The sequence below is a fragment of the Podarcis melisellensis genome (assembly GCF_964234715.1).
Source record: "Podarcis melisellensis genome assembly, chromosome: 13".
Lineage (NCBI taxonomy): Eukaryota > Metazoa > Chordata > Lepidosauria > Squamata > Lacertidae > Podarcis > Podarcis melisellensis.
Genome location: NC_138545.1, coordinates 43,923,249 through 43,940,386, shown reverse-complemented (window position 1 = coordinate 43,940,386; position 17,138 = coordinate 43,923,249). Strand labels below are relative to the sequence as shown.

The 17,138-nt window shown below is 45.9% G+C and overlaps 1 protein-coding gene across 2 annotated transcripts in view; it reads left to right on the top strand.

Annotated features, from left to right (window-relative positions):
• KCNH6 (potassium voltage-gated channel subfamily H member 6) overlaps positions 1 to 17,138 on the top strand; it is a 125,145-nt gene that overhangs the window by 104,957 nt on the left and 3,050 nt on the right. For both annotated transcript variants that reach the window (XM_081883816.1, XM_081883817.1), the window contains 6 exons: positions 6,077 to 6,329; positions 7,507 to 7,700; positions 8,617 to 8,716; positions 9,880 to 10,167; positions 13,507 to 13,687; positions 15,742 to 15,931. In XM_081883816.1, coding sequence (XP_081739942.1) covers positions 6,077 to 6,329; positions 7,507 to 7,700; positions 8,617 to 8,716; positions 9,880 to 10,167; positions 13,507 to 13,687; positions 15,742 to 15,931 — 1,206 coding nt within the window. The remainder of the gene's footprint in view (positions 1 to 6,076; positions 6,330 to 7,506; positions 7,701 to 8,616; positions 8,717 to 9,879; positions 10,168 to 13,506; positions 13,688 to 15,741; positions 15,932 to 17,138) is intronic.

Genomic DNA, 17,138 nt, shown 5'->3' with positions numbered 1-17,138 from the left:
GAAAATGAAAGAAAGACAGTCCCTACCCTGAGGCCTACAATAAAAAGGCATGGGGCAAAATTTAAAAAGAGAGGAGGAAAGAAGAGGAAAAACACGAACTCCATAACACTAGTTCTTAAAGCTCCAAAGTTGTTACAATGGCCAGCTGGGATGAAAACTGATCCAATGGCCTACTCAGTTAGAATTCTTTCCAGCTTTTGTAGGACAGAAGATTTAAAATACTGTATATGATATATTATACATTATTTAATACAAAAAGTTATAAAATGTGCATACGGCAAGCACCACCTTAGAAAGCGTTCGCCCTTCCCTTCTACAGGTACAACATAAATCTTGTGTGCAAAATTGGCAGATCAGTTAATCAACCAAAACTTGTGTACTCAATCCGTTAAAAATCATTTCATCGTACTGCAGCTCTCCCATTTTTTTAATAAATAAAATAAAAATAAGTTACAAAGGAAAGGCTTATTAAACTGTTTTTCTATTGGATGTAAATTGGAAGTTTAGAAACAATGGAATCTGCACGTGTCCTAAAACCTTTAAAAGGTTGCGTTTGTATTCATTGTAGGGACAAGCCTATGATGTAGTTCACATGTGTTTTGTATGGATCAAGGCTGAATTTGGAGGCCGTTTGCCTACAAAACTACCTTGATACCTGGTCAGCCTTTATTGTGTAAGCATTGTGTTTGGCAGCCACGTACTAATGTCTGAAATGGTGTGTGAAGTAAGATGCAAGATGGTTTCAGTATGTGTGGAACTCAGCCCAGATCATAGCTGTCAACCGTCCCTTATTTGGCGGGAAACTCCCTTACCCAGCGCTGTGTCCCGCTGCTGTCCCTTATTGATGATGTCCCTTAAATTCCCGGGTTTCATGCTCACCCGGCATGGGAGGGAAGCAGCGGATCGGGTCCGCCGCCGCAAGAGAGAGCGCGCACACGAGTTGCCGCGTCTCCGTCTCTCCTTTTCCCCCCTCAGGGGTGCATCGTGAGGAGACGGGTGGCGGCAGGCGGGCAGGCAGCCCCTCTCTTGCGAGACTTCTGCCATGCTGCCAGGGGAAGCCGGAGGCGGCGGCAGCTGAGGAGGCGGCATGAGGGAGGAGGAAGAGGAGGGGATGGGGAGGGACGCGGAAGGGCGGTGCTTCAGCGGCCGCGGCAGTGCTGCAACCGCCTCATGCCAGGCTCGTGGGTGGCGTGGACAAGAGTCTCCCTCCCTCCCTCTCTCTCGGGTGGGGAAGAGCCAATGGAACTCCTTGCGCCAGGACGGCGGCAGCCCCAACGTGCTGCTTAGCATCCCCTCCAACCAGTGCAGCATCTTAATGTAGTTATTTCCCCCTCTGCATCCCTTTCATAACTCTGTTTTTATAAATCATTTGTCCATCCATAGTTCAAATTTTTACTACAAGTTTTCTGTCAATCCTACCAGTGTATGTAACTCTTGACAATAGCTTTTCAAATAAATTATAAACTTTCCCCATTCTTTATTCAAGAGGTCCTCTTCCTGGTTTCTAATTCTGCCTGTAAGCTTTGCCATCTCGACGTCGTTCATCAGTTTTGTCTGCCACTCTTCTTTGGTCGGAGTTGTAGACCCTTAGGATCATGAAGCCCAACCCCCTGCAAAACACAGTCAGTCGCAGCCAAAGCAGCATGGCTCCATCAGTGCCGGATTGATGTATAAGCTAAGCAAAATCCCTTATTTTGGCTGCTGATCTCTTATTTTCGAGGCTGCTGGTCCCTTATTTTCAAATCTGTAAGTTGACAGCTATGGCCCAGATCTATTCAGTCTATATGCTAACTACGCACACATTGATTGTGTGAATTAGCTTGAAACGTAACAAGATGGATATTGGCAACAAACAAAATAAATAGTGCTGGAAGCAACCCGGGGCTGAGGACTAAGTAGGCATCTTCATCCTCCCATTGTGGCTGCAAATCCTAGCCAGAGAAACATAATTTGAGGGGACATTAAAGTGATGGTAAGAGTCCCCCGGTCAAGCAGACATGCCTTGTTGAGCCAGTTCGCAAGGAATGACATTGAGGTGGAAACCTAAAGGCTATAATTCTAAGCTGGGTCTGTTTTTTCCTGGGTGTGAGGAAGAGGCTCCAAAGCCCTATTGATCCAGCTTTTCCTCCACATGGCTGGTTGCTAAGCAAAAACTGAATAGGATGGTGCCTAAATAAACTTCAATCCATTTTAATTAGTCTGTTGGGAAAGGGAGTGAAGGGGATCAATAGCAAAGCGCAAAGTAGCGTTTGAAGAGGAAGCCCTCACTATACATCCCTTGAAGGAAGGCAGAGCAGTTCTCACTTGGTGGTGGTGGTGGGGACTTTCCACATTACAACCTAAGGCAGCCTTCCCCAACTTGGTGCCCCCACTTCAAATGTTTAGGGCTACAAATCCCAGCAGCTCCAGATACCACAATCTTGCTAGTTGGGGTGGCTGTCTACAACTGTAGTCCAGAACATCTGGAAAGAACAAGGAGTGCATTCATCGCCAATATGGAGCAAAGGAGATCCCCTGTAATAATGCCAACTGTATTTTTTTTTTAAAAAAATATTTTTATTAGCAATTTCAACATAACAAATTATCAAACCATATAATCGCATACATTATCTCCCCTCCTTCCCTCCTCCCCCCACCAGAGACTTCCCTCAGCTACTCTTTGATTTCTCAGCACATATTATTCTCTGCATGTTATAAAATTGTACATATCCTTACATTATCTATCTAACATAGATAATAAATTTGTGTGTGTTTATTCAAAAACTGCCAAGGAATCCAGTTCATTTTGTTGTCTTTTTAGGTAATTTGTAAAAAGCTCCCATTCTTCCTTAAAGTCACACTTGTCCTTGTTCTGCAATTTATATGTCAATTTAGCCAACTCTGCATAGATCATCAATTTCTCTTGCCACTGTTCTTTCGTTGGGATTTCCTCATTCTTCCATCCTTGTGCTATCAAGACTCTTGCCGCTGTTGTAGCATACATAAATAAGCTCTTTGTTTTTCTTGGCAGGTCTTGTCCTAAAATCCCTAACAAAAATTCTTCTGGTTTTTTTTACAAATGTCATTTTAAACATTTTTTTCCAATTCATTATATATAATTTCCCTTTTTTTAAAAAACTTCTCTACATTCCCACCACATTCCCATAAAGCTGTGGGATGAACCTTGAGTTATGACTTCCAAATGTATGATTTAAGTGGGGGAAAGCAGCGATGTTTAAATTTGCCAGAATAACTCTGCACTTTATTTTGCAGCATTTTTTGAATGAACTAATCTGGATTGTTTTGTGTGTGTGTTTGTTGCAGTTGTTTTCAGGTGTGTGTGTGTGTGTGTGTGTGTGTGTGCGTGTGTACACACCTAGAAGGCACCAGGTTGGGGAGGACTGCTTTAAAGCAAACTCTTGGAAAACTGACTAAACCGAAAACCTTAATTCCAGTTTGCTACTCAATTATGCCCCTCCCCCTGCAATCCACGGATTGTCAAGATGAACCATATGCATCCATCTTTGTCAATATCAGTGGCGTAGCGTGGGTTGTCAGCACCCGGGGCAAGGCAAGTAATTTGCGCCCCCTAACCCGTGGATTTGCGCCCCCTAACCCTAACGCCCAGATGTTGCGCCCGGTGCGGCCGGCCCCCCCCTGCACCCCCACACTACGCCACTGGTCAATATTGCTCAGAGATCTCTATCAGAATTAAATAAGTTGTAAAACTGTAGCTGCTGGGCCCTTTCCATATACTGCAGAAACTGGTTTGCTGAAATAGCGAGTGAGAGCACAGATTTGGAAGGTGCATGGAATTTGTTTGCGACAATTAAAATTGAAACCACAAAAAGAATTTCATGCAGTGCATTCTTGGTCTGAGGGAACTCATTGCAACAAGACATAGCAATGAGCAAGAAATATAACTTGGCTCAGAAGAGGTCAAGACAAAAATAATTATTAGCAGAAAACTAGGGCAGACAGCCCTTTCTCCTTTGTTTCTGTGATCCTTAATAATAATAATTTTTTTAAAAACCACTCCAGAATGGCTACCTATTGATATAGACTCCATTCCTCAATTACATTTTCCTGCCCTTGGGTTCCAGGCTCAAGGAAGTTTTGAAGACAGCCCTGTATCGGGAAGTTTTAAACGTTTGATATTTTATTATGTTTTTATATTCTGCTGGAAGCCACCCAGAGTGTCTGAGGAAACCCAGCTAGATGGGCGGGGTATAAATAATAACATTATTATTATTATTATTATTATTATTATTATTATTATTATTATTATTATTATTATTTCCAGCTCTTAGGCAAGACATGTGCCATTTCTAACATCCACAATGGATATTTGAGCCTTGGCAGTCTGTGCTAGTTAGAATCATATATCTGTAGAGTTGGAAAAGACCATGCAATGCAAGTATCCTTTGCCCAATGTGGGGCTGAAACCGACAACCCTGATATTAAGAGTCTGATGCTCTTCCTGCCGAACAAATCCTATAATCCCCAATGGACAAGCCAGAAAGATATGCAACAGACAGGGGAAATATGCGTGCCCATATATAATACACAACAACCAATAAAAAACAGCCCACTTTTAAAAGCCCATAAAAATTGATGTTCCCATATAATATGCATCTATCCATGCCAGCAAGATCCGTACAAATACTCCAGGGCAGCTGTTATGAGAATTATAAGGTCTAAGATATAAAATAAATGTTCATAAATGTACCAGGCAAACCCATACATAAATATATAAACCACATGTCTGAAACAGTACAGGAAGAGTCCTAAAGCCATTTTGACTCTTTCAGTGACCTCAAACATTCCTCTGCAGTTTGGATGGAAATGGGAAAAGCCTCTCCATTGTCTCTGTGCTCACAAATCCTGCCTTAAGGGCACATTTGGGTATGAATAGGGTGAGCCTGTGACCTGGACTCAGGAATTAAATATTTATCATCACAATAGAATGGCCAGGCTGACCAGGTAAACCCATTAACAGGTTTGCTGCCAGACAGGATTCTGCTGTAGACTGTCCCTTCTATGATGTATGTATGATGTATTGGGGGTGGTCTTGAGCTACAGGGTGGCAATTTCAAGTCTATATAAGGGCTTGCGCACTGTTGTTCTGGGTTCCTCCTCTCTCCTGCATGGGGGGGGGGTGAGCACCCTGTTGCAACAGTTTAATAAAGACCATGCTTACTAGCTGTTTTGCGTCTCAATATTCTCTGGTTGGCCTCTGTTATTTTCTCCTACCGATAATCTATATAAGGACTCTATACGGGCTCTTCAGTACCCCATAAGGGAAAAGGAGCAGTTTTTTCTTATAACAGCAATTAAGTCAAATTCCTTCATAATGGCTATCAGGTAACCACCTTTGCTTCATTTATTTATTCTCTGAAGAAACATTTTGATCAAAAGCTGGAAATCTAGGGGTGTAGGAAGAGAATATAAAAAGACAGATTGGCAGGCAAACATTTGGCCTGTGCCTCAGCAGAACAGTTTGGGAACGTCTAGGTGAGCTCATTAAAAGCCTTTGCCTTAGTTAATTAAAGGTAAAAGGACCCCTGTCCATTAGGTCCAGTCGTGACCGACTCTGGGGTTGTGGCGCTCATCTCGCTCTATAGGCCAAGGGAGCCGGCGTACAGCTTCCGGGTCATGTGGCCAGCATGACTAAGCCACTTCTGGCGAACCAGAGCAGCGCACGGATATGCTGTTTACCTTCCCACCGGAGCGGTACATATTTATCTACTTGCACTTTGACGTGCTTTCGAACAGCTAGGTTGGCAGGAGCAGGGACCGAGCAACGGGAGCTCATCCCGTTGTGGGGATTCGAACCGCTGACCTTCTGATCAGCAAGTCCTAGGCTCTGTGGTTTAACCCACAGCGCCACTCGCATACCTTCTGCCTTAGTTCATTACAGATCAGCATTTCAAAAACAGGCTTCCACCTTAATTTTATCCGTTTATATACTGCAAGTTGAATCAATTCCTGTACAGGGCATGGTTGTGGGATAAGATGGAGCAGTGAGAAGAGAGAGACAGCATCCCCTTTCATAGATCCCACCCACTCACATAGGCCTGCTTTCATTCCCGCTCAGGTGCTGAAAGGCTTCCCCGACTGCCTGCAAGCTGATATCTGCCTCCATCTCAACCGTACCCTGCTCCAAAACTGCAAGGCCTTCCGAGGAGCTAGCAAAGGCTGCCTGCGGGCCTTGGCCATGAAGTTCAAGACAACCCATGCGCCACCCGGGGATACACTGGTGCATTACGGAGATGTCCTCACCACTCTCTATTTCATCTCGCGAGGCTCCATCGAGATCCTCAAGGAGGACATTGTGGTGGCCATACTAGGTAAAAGAATTCTCTCTGGGAATGGTGGGCTGGAAGGCCTGTTCATTTGTAGGAAGCAGCGGTTGCTTCCGCAGGGCCTGTAAGACAGAGTTGTTCCACCTTTGGCTTGGAATCAATTTGATTCCCTGCCCCTCTTTCTTTCTTTTTTCCTTTCTCCTTCTGTGTTGGAACTCCTATTTGGGGACTTCCCTGGCTTTTTTTCTGGCCCATGTAGGACCAGTCTGGATAGTTAGCCTTGGTGAAGACCTGACGTTTTAATCCCCCAAAAAGTTTTTGATTTGAGCTTCCACTGAAATGAGGCTGCATTTTAATGTTTTAATGTTGTATTTTAATCTTGTTTTTTAAGCTGTATTTCAATCCATTGTTTTTATATTTGGTGTTAGCCGCCCTGAGTCCAGTCTTGGCTGGGGAGGACGGGGTATAAATAAAATTATTATTATTATTATTATTATTATTATTATTATTATTATTATTATTATTAAACTATAGATTTGTTTTGTAGTCTTTATTATACATCAATTTACATAAAACTTAAACAATACACTTCAATATACCATACAAACAGTACATACACTACCTACATACATACCCAACGTAGACACACCATAAAAATTAGACTTTTTCCCATTGTGCTGTATTACAGTTTGTTAATCTGTACACATTTCATTTTTGTTATTCTCCTCCCACCTCTTTTTTTATGCAGACAAAATTTGCTATACATTTTCTTTGTTATCAAGGTTCTATATCTGTCAGGAGATTTACATTCTCCGTGTAATTTTAAAGATATTCTTAAGAAAAAATCACTTAAAAACTTAAAACTGTAGAATTGGAAGGGGTTATGAGGGCGATCTAATCCAACCTCCTGCAGTGCAGGATTTCTGAGTGTTTCCCAGCAGGGACTTAATATTGGACATTGAAACCAGAAGAGGCAGCTGGTATATTCCCCATTTCCACCCAGAGGAAAGACTAGCTCTGCTGTGGAGTTTATCCTCCCCCTGTAAAATCCAGAGGTGCAGCTAGGGCTGGACCTCAGAGCCAAAATCTATGGGCCCCACAGCCCATTTTTGTAACACTTCCATCATCACTAACACACTTGCAAGTTGAGTGGACTGTTGGTCTCTCTCCCAGAATAGCAGGGAAGTTGTTGCATTCTAACAGGATTTCTTACATTGTGCAGGAAAGAACGACATATTTGGGGAACCTATCAGCCTCTATGCCAGGCCTGGGAAATCCAATGCAGATGTCCGAGCCCTCACCTACTGCGACTTGCATAAAATCCAGCGCGAGGACCTCCTGGAAGTCTTGGATATGTATCCAGCCTTCTCAGATAACTTCTGGAGCAATCTGGAGATAACTTTCAACCTGAGAGATGTGAGTACCTGGTGGGCGTGGTGGTAGAAGATGGAGGGTTGGCAAGGAAGAGAGAGTGAGAGGTCTGGGGAAGGCAGAAGGGAAAGGAAAGCTAACTGAGGCTAGGACACAGCTAAAAGCCTCTGCACCTCAAATTGCTTAGGAGAAGCAGAATATTTAGGCAGGAAGAATGAAGTGAGTGGTATGAAGCAAGATGTAGGGAAACCATGATCCCCCCAGGGTCCCTATTTTCCAGGGACAGTCCTGGATTTACAGAAGCCATCCCAGTTTCTGACTGATCCCGGCATGTCCCGCTTTTCCTTAGGTTGTCCCTATTTTTTATCTGAGAAATGTTGGAGGGTATGGAGTTATGCGACCCAAGGAGATAAGTAATTATGCAACCTTTAGAAGACACCTAAAAGGGATGTGGGTTAAACCACAGAGCCTAGGACTTGCTGATCAGAAGGTCGGCTGTTCGAATCCCTGCGACAGGGTGAGCTCCCGTTGCTCGGTCCCTGCTCCTGCCAATCTAGCAGTTCAAAAGCACATCAAAGTGCAAGTAGATAAATAGGTACCGCTCGGGCGGGAAGGTAAACGGCGTTTCCGTGCGCTGCTCTGGTTCGCCAGAAGCGGCTTAGTCATGCTGGCCACGTGACCCAGAAGCTGTACGCCGGCCAGTAAAGCGAGATGAGCACCGCAACCCCAGAGTTGGTCACAACTGCACCTAATGGTCAGGGGTCCCTTTACCTTTTAGAAGACACCTGGAGGCAGCCTTGTATAGTTTTACCATGATTTATATATGTTGGACGCCACCCAGAGTGGCTAGGGCAACTCCGTCAGATGGGCGGGGTATGATGATGATGATGATGGAATAGGACACCCCTATTTTCATCGGAGAAATGCTGGAGGGTTTGTGACTATTACTTTTCTCTCTCAGGCAGACAGTGTTCCTCGGTCCCCCCTCAGTGAGGAATATGCATGCAACTATCGTCGAGCCCGGCGCCGTAAGCATTCCCTCTGCAAAGCGAACAAAATAGGTGAGTCAATCTCTCAGGAAACATTACTGGATTGCTCCATTCAGAGTGGAGCAAGGGAGCGAGGAAGATAGAAGGCCCATTGCTGCCACCTCTTGACCGTTCCCATTACTAAAACTTAAGAGATGTTGTCCTGAGCCAGTTCAAAGGTTCGTCTAGTGCCGTCGCCTCTGATAGTGGCAGGACAGTTGCTCTGGGAAAGTTAACAGTGCAGGTCAAGATGGAGTTGGGTTGCACCTCTGCTGTTCCTTCTTCGAGAGATCAAAAGTATGTGCCTCTTAACATGGAGAGCCACGCAGCTTTCTTGGCTGCTGATAAACCCATATGAGCTTATCTGACTCACTTTAAAGGTTTCTTATATCTGTGCCCATCACAGCAATTCTCTCCACAGGACTTGTGAGGTTGGTTTTTTTTTTTTTTTAAATGTGATGGTTAGAGAACGAGAACGTCAGGGAGAAATACACCTTTAGGAGCCAGGCAAAAATGTTCCTTTTTAACCAGGCCTTTTGTTGATCTGATTGACATCCTATGCCCTTTTAGAATGTGGGTCTTTCTTGGAGGGGAGGGATGTTACTGGGTTGATGTTTTTATTTTGATTATATATATATTATGGGTTTTATGTTGATCTTTTCTGTGAACCGCCCTGAAGCTTCTGGGTTTAGGGCAGTATATAAATTCAATAAATAATCATAATAACTCAGTTCAGCACACAGGTAAAGCCAAACCTATCAAATTTGCACCCGCTGAAACAACGTGCAAAGAGAAACACAGCTACCTTTCAAAATTCACATCTACCCTTGTCACCCAAACAGTATTTACCAAAAAAAATGCATACATTAGGTTGAAGTGTGCATGAAAATGAAGATATTGGCAAAAATAACATACACAGGTGCATTATATTAGGGGAAACCGCTTACAGAAATGTGCACTTTAGTCAAAGCTGTCCCGTTAGGAGAAATTAGCACTAAAGCGCTAATGGATCTTCGTGAGGTGTTTTTCATTATTATTTTTTGCTGTAAAATGTGGAGAACTGTATTTAATACAGGGGAAATGAGGAAGTGGACTTGACGTGAGCATTTTGTTGCTGTATAGATTCTGCAAGCAGCTAGGTCACAGCCGTTGGCTCCTCATATTAAGCTTATCTGCATTCTTTGCTGCCTCTGCAGACTCGGATAACTTGGACGCAGGCATCTCGGATCCTGAGCAGTACCACGCGTACTCGGAGCTCACACAGTTGCAGCGTCCGCACAGCAAGGACCATTGGGATGATATGTGCAGCACTACGACACCCTGCTCCCAGACCAGTGAAGAGGAGGCCAAGATGCCTAGCCCCACGAAGAACGAATCTTTCACAAACGGTGAAAAGGCCAAATTCGCCCCAGCTGTGGTAAACCTGGTCCCTGATGCCATTGACGTGGACAAACTGGTGACTGATGACAGCCTGTCCTATGCAGGTAGGGGTAACTGGGGGCTCCGGTTGGGTAAATTATAGTAAGATAATCTGCTTGGCCTGAATTACATGATTATCTGATAGTCTGCCTCAAAAGTCCTGCCCTGTTTGTTTGGCTGCTGCGGGAATGGATATGGGATCGTGCCAGCAGGGCACGATGCCACAGAGGATTACTGTTGTACCGCTGAGTGTTAATTAGACATTCCTGCTGCTTTCCATCTGTGAGAGGCTGATGAAATATAATTTTAGGCTCAAAAACATTAAGCTTAAGAGAAGGGTTAAGGAGCTTACAGATTCACTGATAGGCCCAAAATCCTGGAAATTGTAATTTAAGGTGCCCTGTGATGGTCATTGCCCTACAGCAGTGGTTCTCAAAGGAAGAGGGCGGCTAATGTGGCAGGAAGATTCAAGGGCAATCAAAGAAACATTTAAACATTTCAGTGTAGTAAAGGTAAAGGATCCCTGGATGGTTAAGTTCAGTCAACGGCAACTATGGGGTGCGGTGCTCATCTCACTTCAGCCGGCGTTTGTCCGCAGACAACTGTCCGGGTCATGTGGCCAGCATGACTCAACCGCTTCTGGTGCAACAGGACACTGTGACGGAAACCAGAGCGTACAGAAATATCATTTACCTTCCCACTGCAGCGGTACCTAATTATCTACTTGCACTGGTGTGCTTTTGAACTGCTAGGCTGGCAGGAGATGGGACAGAGCAACAAGAGCTCACCCTGCCGCGCGGATTCAAACCGACGACCTTCTGATCAGCAAGCCCAAGAGGCTCAGAGGTTTAGACCACAGCGCCACCTGCTCCCTAGTGAAGTTAGGATATACAACCATAAACAGTATCGATGGCTCTTTTCATTGGCTATTCTACAGTTCTCCATGACATATTGTTGTGAACAGGGATTTTCAACTCATGCCAAATATGAAAGATCAGAAAACAGAAAGGCTTCTTTTAGTTGATGAGGCGATGAGAGTTTGTTTGTTTCAAATTAGACCTAATATAAATGAGATTACCAGGCAAAAGCAAGCTCACACCTCCCTTTGGGTTTGTATACGTACCTAAGTTACATACCGTATTTTTCGCCCCATAGGACGCACCGCCCCATAAGACGCACCTAGTTTTTTTTTGGGGGGGAAATAAAGAAAAAAAATTATTTCCCCCCAGGCACGGGGCTGGCGCGGGGGAAGCCCGAGCTTCCCCAGCCCCCAGAACAGGCTGCTGCCTGCAAGCCTTGCGAGCCCGGCGGGACCTCCCGCCCAGCGCGCAAGGCTTGCGGACACCTTCCCGAATCACGGGGCGTCCTCCGGAGGGTGCTCCGGGCTGCAGGCTGCTGCCCGCAAGCCTTGCGAGCCTGCGGGAACTCCCGCCGGGCTCCCAAGGCTTGCGGATAGCTTCCTGAAGCCTGGAGAGCGAGAGGGGTCAGTGCGCACTGACGCCTCTCGCTCTCCAGGCTTCAGCGAAAGCCTGCATTCGCCCCATAGGACGCACACACATTTCCCCTTCATTCTTGAAGGGGGGAAAAGTGCGTCCTATAGGGCAAAAAATACAGTATGTAAGAGGCTCGTTTATCATTATTTTTGGGGAATGATTCATGTTCTTATGTAGCTGCCTTTGGATGTCCCGTGGTTATATTATAAAGTAGTTGTGTTCTGTGTTCTAAATCAAGCACTGCTAGGAGTTGTTCCATTTTTGTTTTCCGATATATTTCTTATCAATTTTTTTAAAAAGTGGTGTGGTGTGAGCAAATTTTGATTCTGGAAGCGTAGCCCAGAGAAGAAAGTTTGAGAAAGGCTGCCCTACAAGGTCCTGTGCTTCAACATTCCTCCAACCTGCAAAGGAAGAGTTTTGCAGCTCAACCACCAATGGAAAGTGGGGCATGTGGAGGTTGAGTTCTTGAAGAGCACAGTAGGAGAGACAGCCTTGTGTGGCTGATGTAATCGGAGCCTATGCATGTGGCCTTCTCATTTAAGTCCCTCTGAGTTTAATGGGATTTATGACCCTGTGACCAGGTGAACTCCCGTTGCTCGGTCCCTGCTCCTGCCAACCTAGCAGTTCAAAAGCACATCAAAGTGCAAGTAAATAAATAGGTACCACTCCAGTGGGAAGGTAAATGGCGTTTCCGTGTGCTGCTCTGGTTCACCAGAAGCGGCTTAGTCATGCTGGCCACATGACCCAGAAAAACTGTCTGTGGACAAATGGCAGCTCCCTCGGCCTGTAAAGCGAGATGAGCGCCACAACCCCAGAGTCATCCACGACTGGACCTAACAGTCAGGGGGTACCTTTACCTTTACCTTTACCTAAATACACATAAGTCTTAAACTACTCTCTGAAAAGGAAATTAATTCAATTACACGATTCGTCTTTTGGAGGCAGTGGGGCAGGTAAGTAATTTTAGACACTGGGCTTAATGGTCTCAGGCAGGAGTCAGCAAACTTTTTCAGCAGGGAGCCAGTCCACTGTCCCTCAGACCTTGTAGGGGACCGGACTATATTTTAAGGGGGGGGAATGAACCAATTCCTATGCCCCACAAATAATCCAGAGATACATTTTAAATAAAATCACACATTCTACTCATGTAAAAACACGCTGATTCCCGGACCATCCGCAAGCCTGATTTAGAAGGCGATTGGGCCGGATCCGGCCCCGAGGCCTTAGTTTCCCTACCCATGTTCTCAGGGAATCACCCCTTTTAGATGGCCATGTATATTGCCTCAGCTGGAAAGCGCACAATTCACATTTCTCTTCTTCCTCACTCACTGCTCTTTCATGCTTTCTAACTGTTTCTGTTGCTTCCTCAAACCTGATTTTTTAAAAAAGAAATATGTGCAATTCTGCATTTTACTTGCTTCAATCATAGCACTGTCACGACTGCAGGAATAAAATGGTGTTTGCTTCTGAGGCCAAACACACTAACTAGGGAATACGTTCCACTCGTCTATTTCTAAAGTAAAAATATTTAAAGTAAAAATATTTGTTTAGTGTGATTGTGCTACCTCAGATGCTGGTGTGAGGCCTGCTTACCACTGTTTCCATCATCAGCTGCAGTCATTCCCACTTTGACCCACTATATAATTTCTCATTGCCATGTTCATACCAATAGGACACTGTCTTGATTTTACAATAACGTTTTATAATGTGCAATGCATGGTCTTACTGCTTCTGTCTCTTTTACGGTATCTTTGTATTTTAACTTGTAAAGTTGCTTTAAAAAAATTTAAACAAATAAATTTAATAAACAGTAATAATTATTATTATCAGGTGTTATAATGGTAGTTGGCTGAAAACCCCAGCTGACTAAGACAGGCGCTTATTTCATCCATCTCCTTTTCTGTCCCTCAGCAACACCACTGGATGTCTCCAACCTGTTCACATTCTGGGAAGACAAGAGGCCTAATTCCCTTACGGAGCCTCACCAGCACATGTCATTGGTTCACAGCCCTTTGGACATGCCTCCCAACTCTGATGACAGACCGCGGCAGATTGAATCCAAGCTGGAGTGCCTGCAGGCACAGCTCGGCAGGTAAACGCCATTCCTTGGAGGTTCCAATAGGGCATGAATCCTATGAAAGAAGCCCAAGTTGCAGGAACTTAAATAAAACTGCAAGGTAGATGGTGTGTTCCAACCTCCTATCTAAAGCCAATTACAGTCATACCTCGGGTTTAAGATGCTTCAGGCTGCGCGTTTTCGGGTTACGGACATACCGAAACCCGGAAGTACCGGAACAGGTTACTTCCAGGTTTAGGCGCTCGCGCAGATGCAGCACTCCAGGTTGCGAACGTGTCTTCCACACAGATCACGTTCGCAACCTGAGTGTCCACTGTACCACAGTGTTCATGAGACCAGGGCCCTAACAGGATCTGATTTCTTTCTGCAGGGCCTGTAAGACAGAGTTGTTCCGCCTGGCCTTTGGCTTGGAGCCAATTTGATTCCCTCCCCCTCTTTCTTTTTTCTTTTCCTTTCTCCTCCTGCGATGAGACTACATTTTAACATTTAATGTTTCAATATTTTAATGTTGTATTTTAATTTTGTTTTTAAGTTGTATTCATTCAACTTATTTTTATTATTGCTTGTTAGCTGCCCTGAGCCTGGTCTTGGCTGGGGAGGGCGGGGTATAAATAAAAATTATTATTATTATTATTATTATTATTATTATTATTATTATATTATTATTATTATTATTATTATTATTATTATTATTATTATTATTATTATTATTACCTGTTCCTAAAGCATCCGTGATACAGTCACCTGTACTCAGAGATCTACACTGATTGCCAATCTGCTACCGGGCCACGTTCAAAGTGTTAGTACACAAAGCCCTTGACAACTTGGGTCCAGGTGCAACAGAATACTCATTCTACATTTTTAAGAACTTGATCATTTAGTGTGGCAGTGCATCCTACACTTTGGAACTCCCTGCTTATTGAGATCAAGCAGGCACTTGCATTGCACTTTGTTCAGCACCTTGTAAAAACATTTTAGTCTTTTAACTTTTGTATGTTTTAAAGTAGGGTTGTGGATTTTTCTAGATTTTACCGTTTTATCTTTTGCAGACCGCTTTGAGTTTTGTTTTTATTTTATTTTTTACAATCAAGCAGTACAGTGGTACCTCTACTTACATTCACCTCTGGATATGTATCCTTCGGGATATGTTCGTGGCAAACCCAGAAGTCTTTTTCCAGGTTTTGCCATGCGCAGAAGCCGCACCTCCGGATACACACATCTTGGGATCCAACCGGAGCTCCGGAATGGATCTTATGCACAACCGGAGGTGCCACTGTATATAAATTATATCAAATGAATAAAATTAACTTTTTCTTGCAAACTTCAAAGGCAGGGACGTTTCCTTAGCTATCTTACTCTGTTTCTGAGTCACTTATTCTGAATCGCAGTCATGGCTTCCCCCAGAAGATCCTGGGAAGTATAGTTTGTTAGCTATATATAGCACATGAGTTTGTGAACTGCAGCTGTGAGGGGTTTTCGAATCAGGGAAGTGCACTTTGCTGCTTCAGAATAATAATAATAATATTTCCCCAGCCACTCTGGGCGGCTTCCAACCAAGTGTTAAAAACTATACAGCATTAAATATTAAAAACTTCCCTAAACAAGGCTGCCTTCAGATGTCTTTTAAAAAGAAGATAGCTGAATATTTCTTTCACATCTAAAGGGAGGGCATTCCACAGGGTGGGTGCCACTACCGAGAAGGCCCTCTGTCTGGTTCCCTGTAACCTCACTTCTCGCAATGAGGGAACCGCCAGAAGGCCCTCGGTGCTGGATCTCAGAAAGGCTACAAGTTTCTGGCACCCATGGTATATGCTACTCATCCAAGCTGACTCTACTTATATGAACAGTATGTGGCCCAAGTTACTGGACGAACCAGCTTCTGGTAATCTGAAATAAAACCCTTTTTTAAAAAAATAGCCCTCGGTGTCGCACAGATTCACCCCGCTGGTTATGTCAGGGACTAACACCTTGCTCAAACTAGACTTAGGCTGTCTTTGGGATAGTCTCACACACACCTTCCTCGCTCGCTCAGTGTGCTTCAGGCTAAAATGTCATGATCTCTCTTGTAGGCTGGAGTCTAGGATGTCTTCTGACCTGAACCTCATCCTGCAGCTGCTGCAGCGACAGCTGTCTCAAGTGCCACCTGCATATAGCACTATCTCGCCATCCTCCCACAACCTGGCTTTGTATAGCATGAGCATGAGGAGCACAGAACCTGAAACTCCGCTAGGGGAAGAGGAACTGACTCCCACAAAGGAGGTGAGTTGCAGGAATCAAAGTCCTTCATTTGCAGTGAGGCTGGTGAGAGAAAGCGCCTGGCTTCAAAGCCAGGCCGGAAAAGTACAGTGGTACCTCAGGTCAGTGGCGTAGCGTGGGGGGTGCCAGGGGTGCCGGCCGCACCGGGCGCAACTTCTGGGGGGGCGCGAGTCCAGAGGGAAGGGACATGTTCCTTCCTCCGCCGGGCTCCCCGCCGCCACCGCCAGCCTTGCGCCCTAGTGTGCGCGCGCCCCCCGCCGCTGCGGCTGCGCTCCACTCACTGCTCGCAGGAGGAGCAGCCGCTGCAGCAGCGCCGCCGCCACCACCAACGCCTGGCCGGCACGGGCAGCCTCCGCACTCCGCTGCCGCCGCCATCCCCTCGGCCCAGCCACAGGCGGCGGCTGCTTCTGCCGACTGGGGGGGAGGAGAGCTCCGAGGGGCCTCGCCGCGCCCTGCGCTCCCCAACACCCTCCGAGAGGAAGCCGGCGGGCGGGCGATGGTCTCCCGGCGGAAGGGGGCTGGCTCCGGCTCTCAGCGCAACTCTCAGCTGCGGGGGGGGGTCGGGCGAGGACGGAGCGCGGCTGGAAGCCCCCGGTCCAGGCCGGGGGGGGAGGAGAGGCGCTCGCCAAGCCCCGATCTGCAGCGCCTCGGAGCGCGGGCTCCACCTACAGCCCAAGGAGAGGAGGGGGCGGGGAGGCACCCGAGGGGAGGGGGCTTTGGCTGACTCGGCTCGCGGGGGCGCCGCAAATAATAAATTTAATAAATTCCTGCTGAGCCTTGGGGGGGGTCCTTGGCTCCTTCGCTCGCCCCCAGCCCCAGTGGCGTAGCGTGGGGGGTGCAGGGGGGGGCCGGCCGCAACATCTGGGGGGGCGCGCTCGCACTCAAGTGCTAAAATCCAGGGGTTAGGGGGCGCAAATTACTTGCCTTGCCCCGGGTGCTGACAACCCACGCTACGCCACTGCCTCAGGTTACAGGCGCTTCAGGTTACAGACTCCGCTAACCCAGAAAGAGTACCTCGGGTTAAGAACTTTGCTTCAGGAGGAGAACAGAAATCGCGCAGCAGTGGGAGGCCCCATTAGCTAAAGTGGTACCTCAGGTTAAGAACGGTTTTAGGTTAAGAATGGACCTCCGAAACGAATTAAGTATGTAAGCAGAGGTACCTCTGTATTTGGGGGTACATCATGGGAGATGGAAGGACCAAGCTAGTACA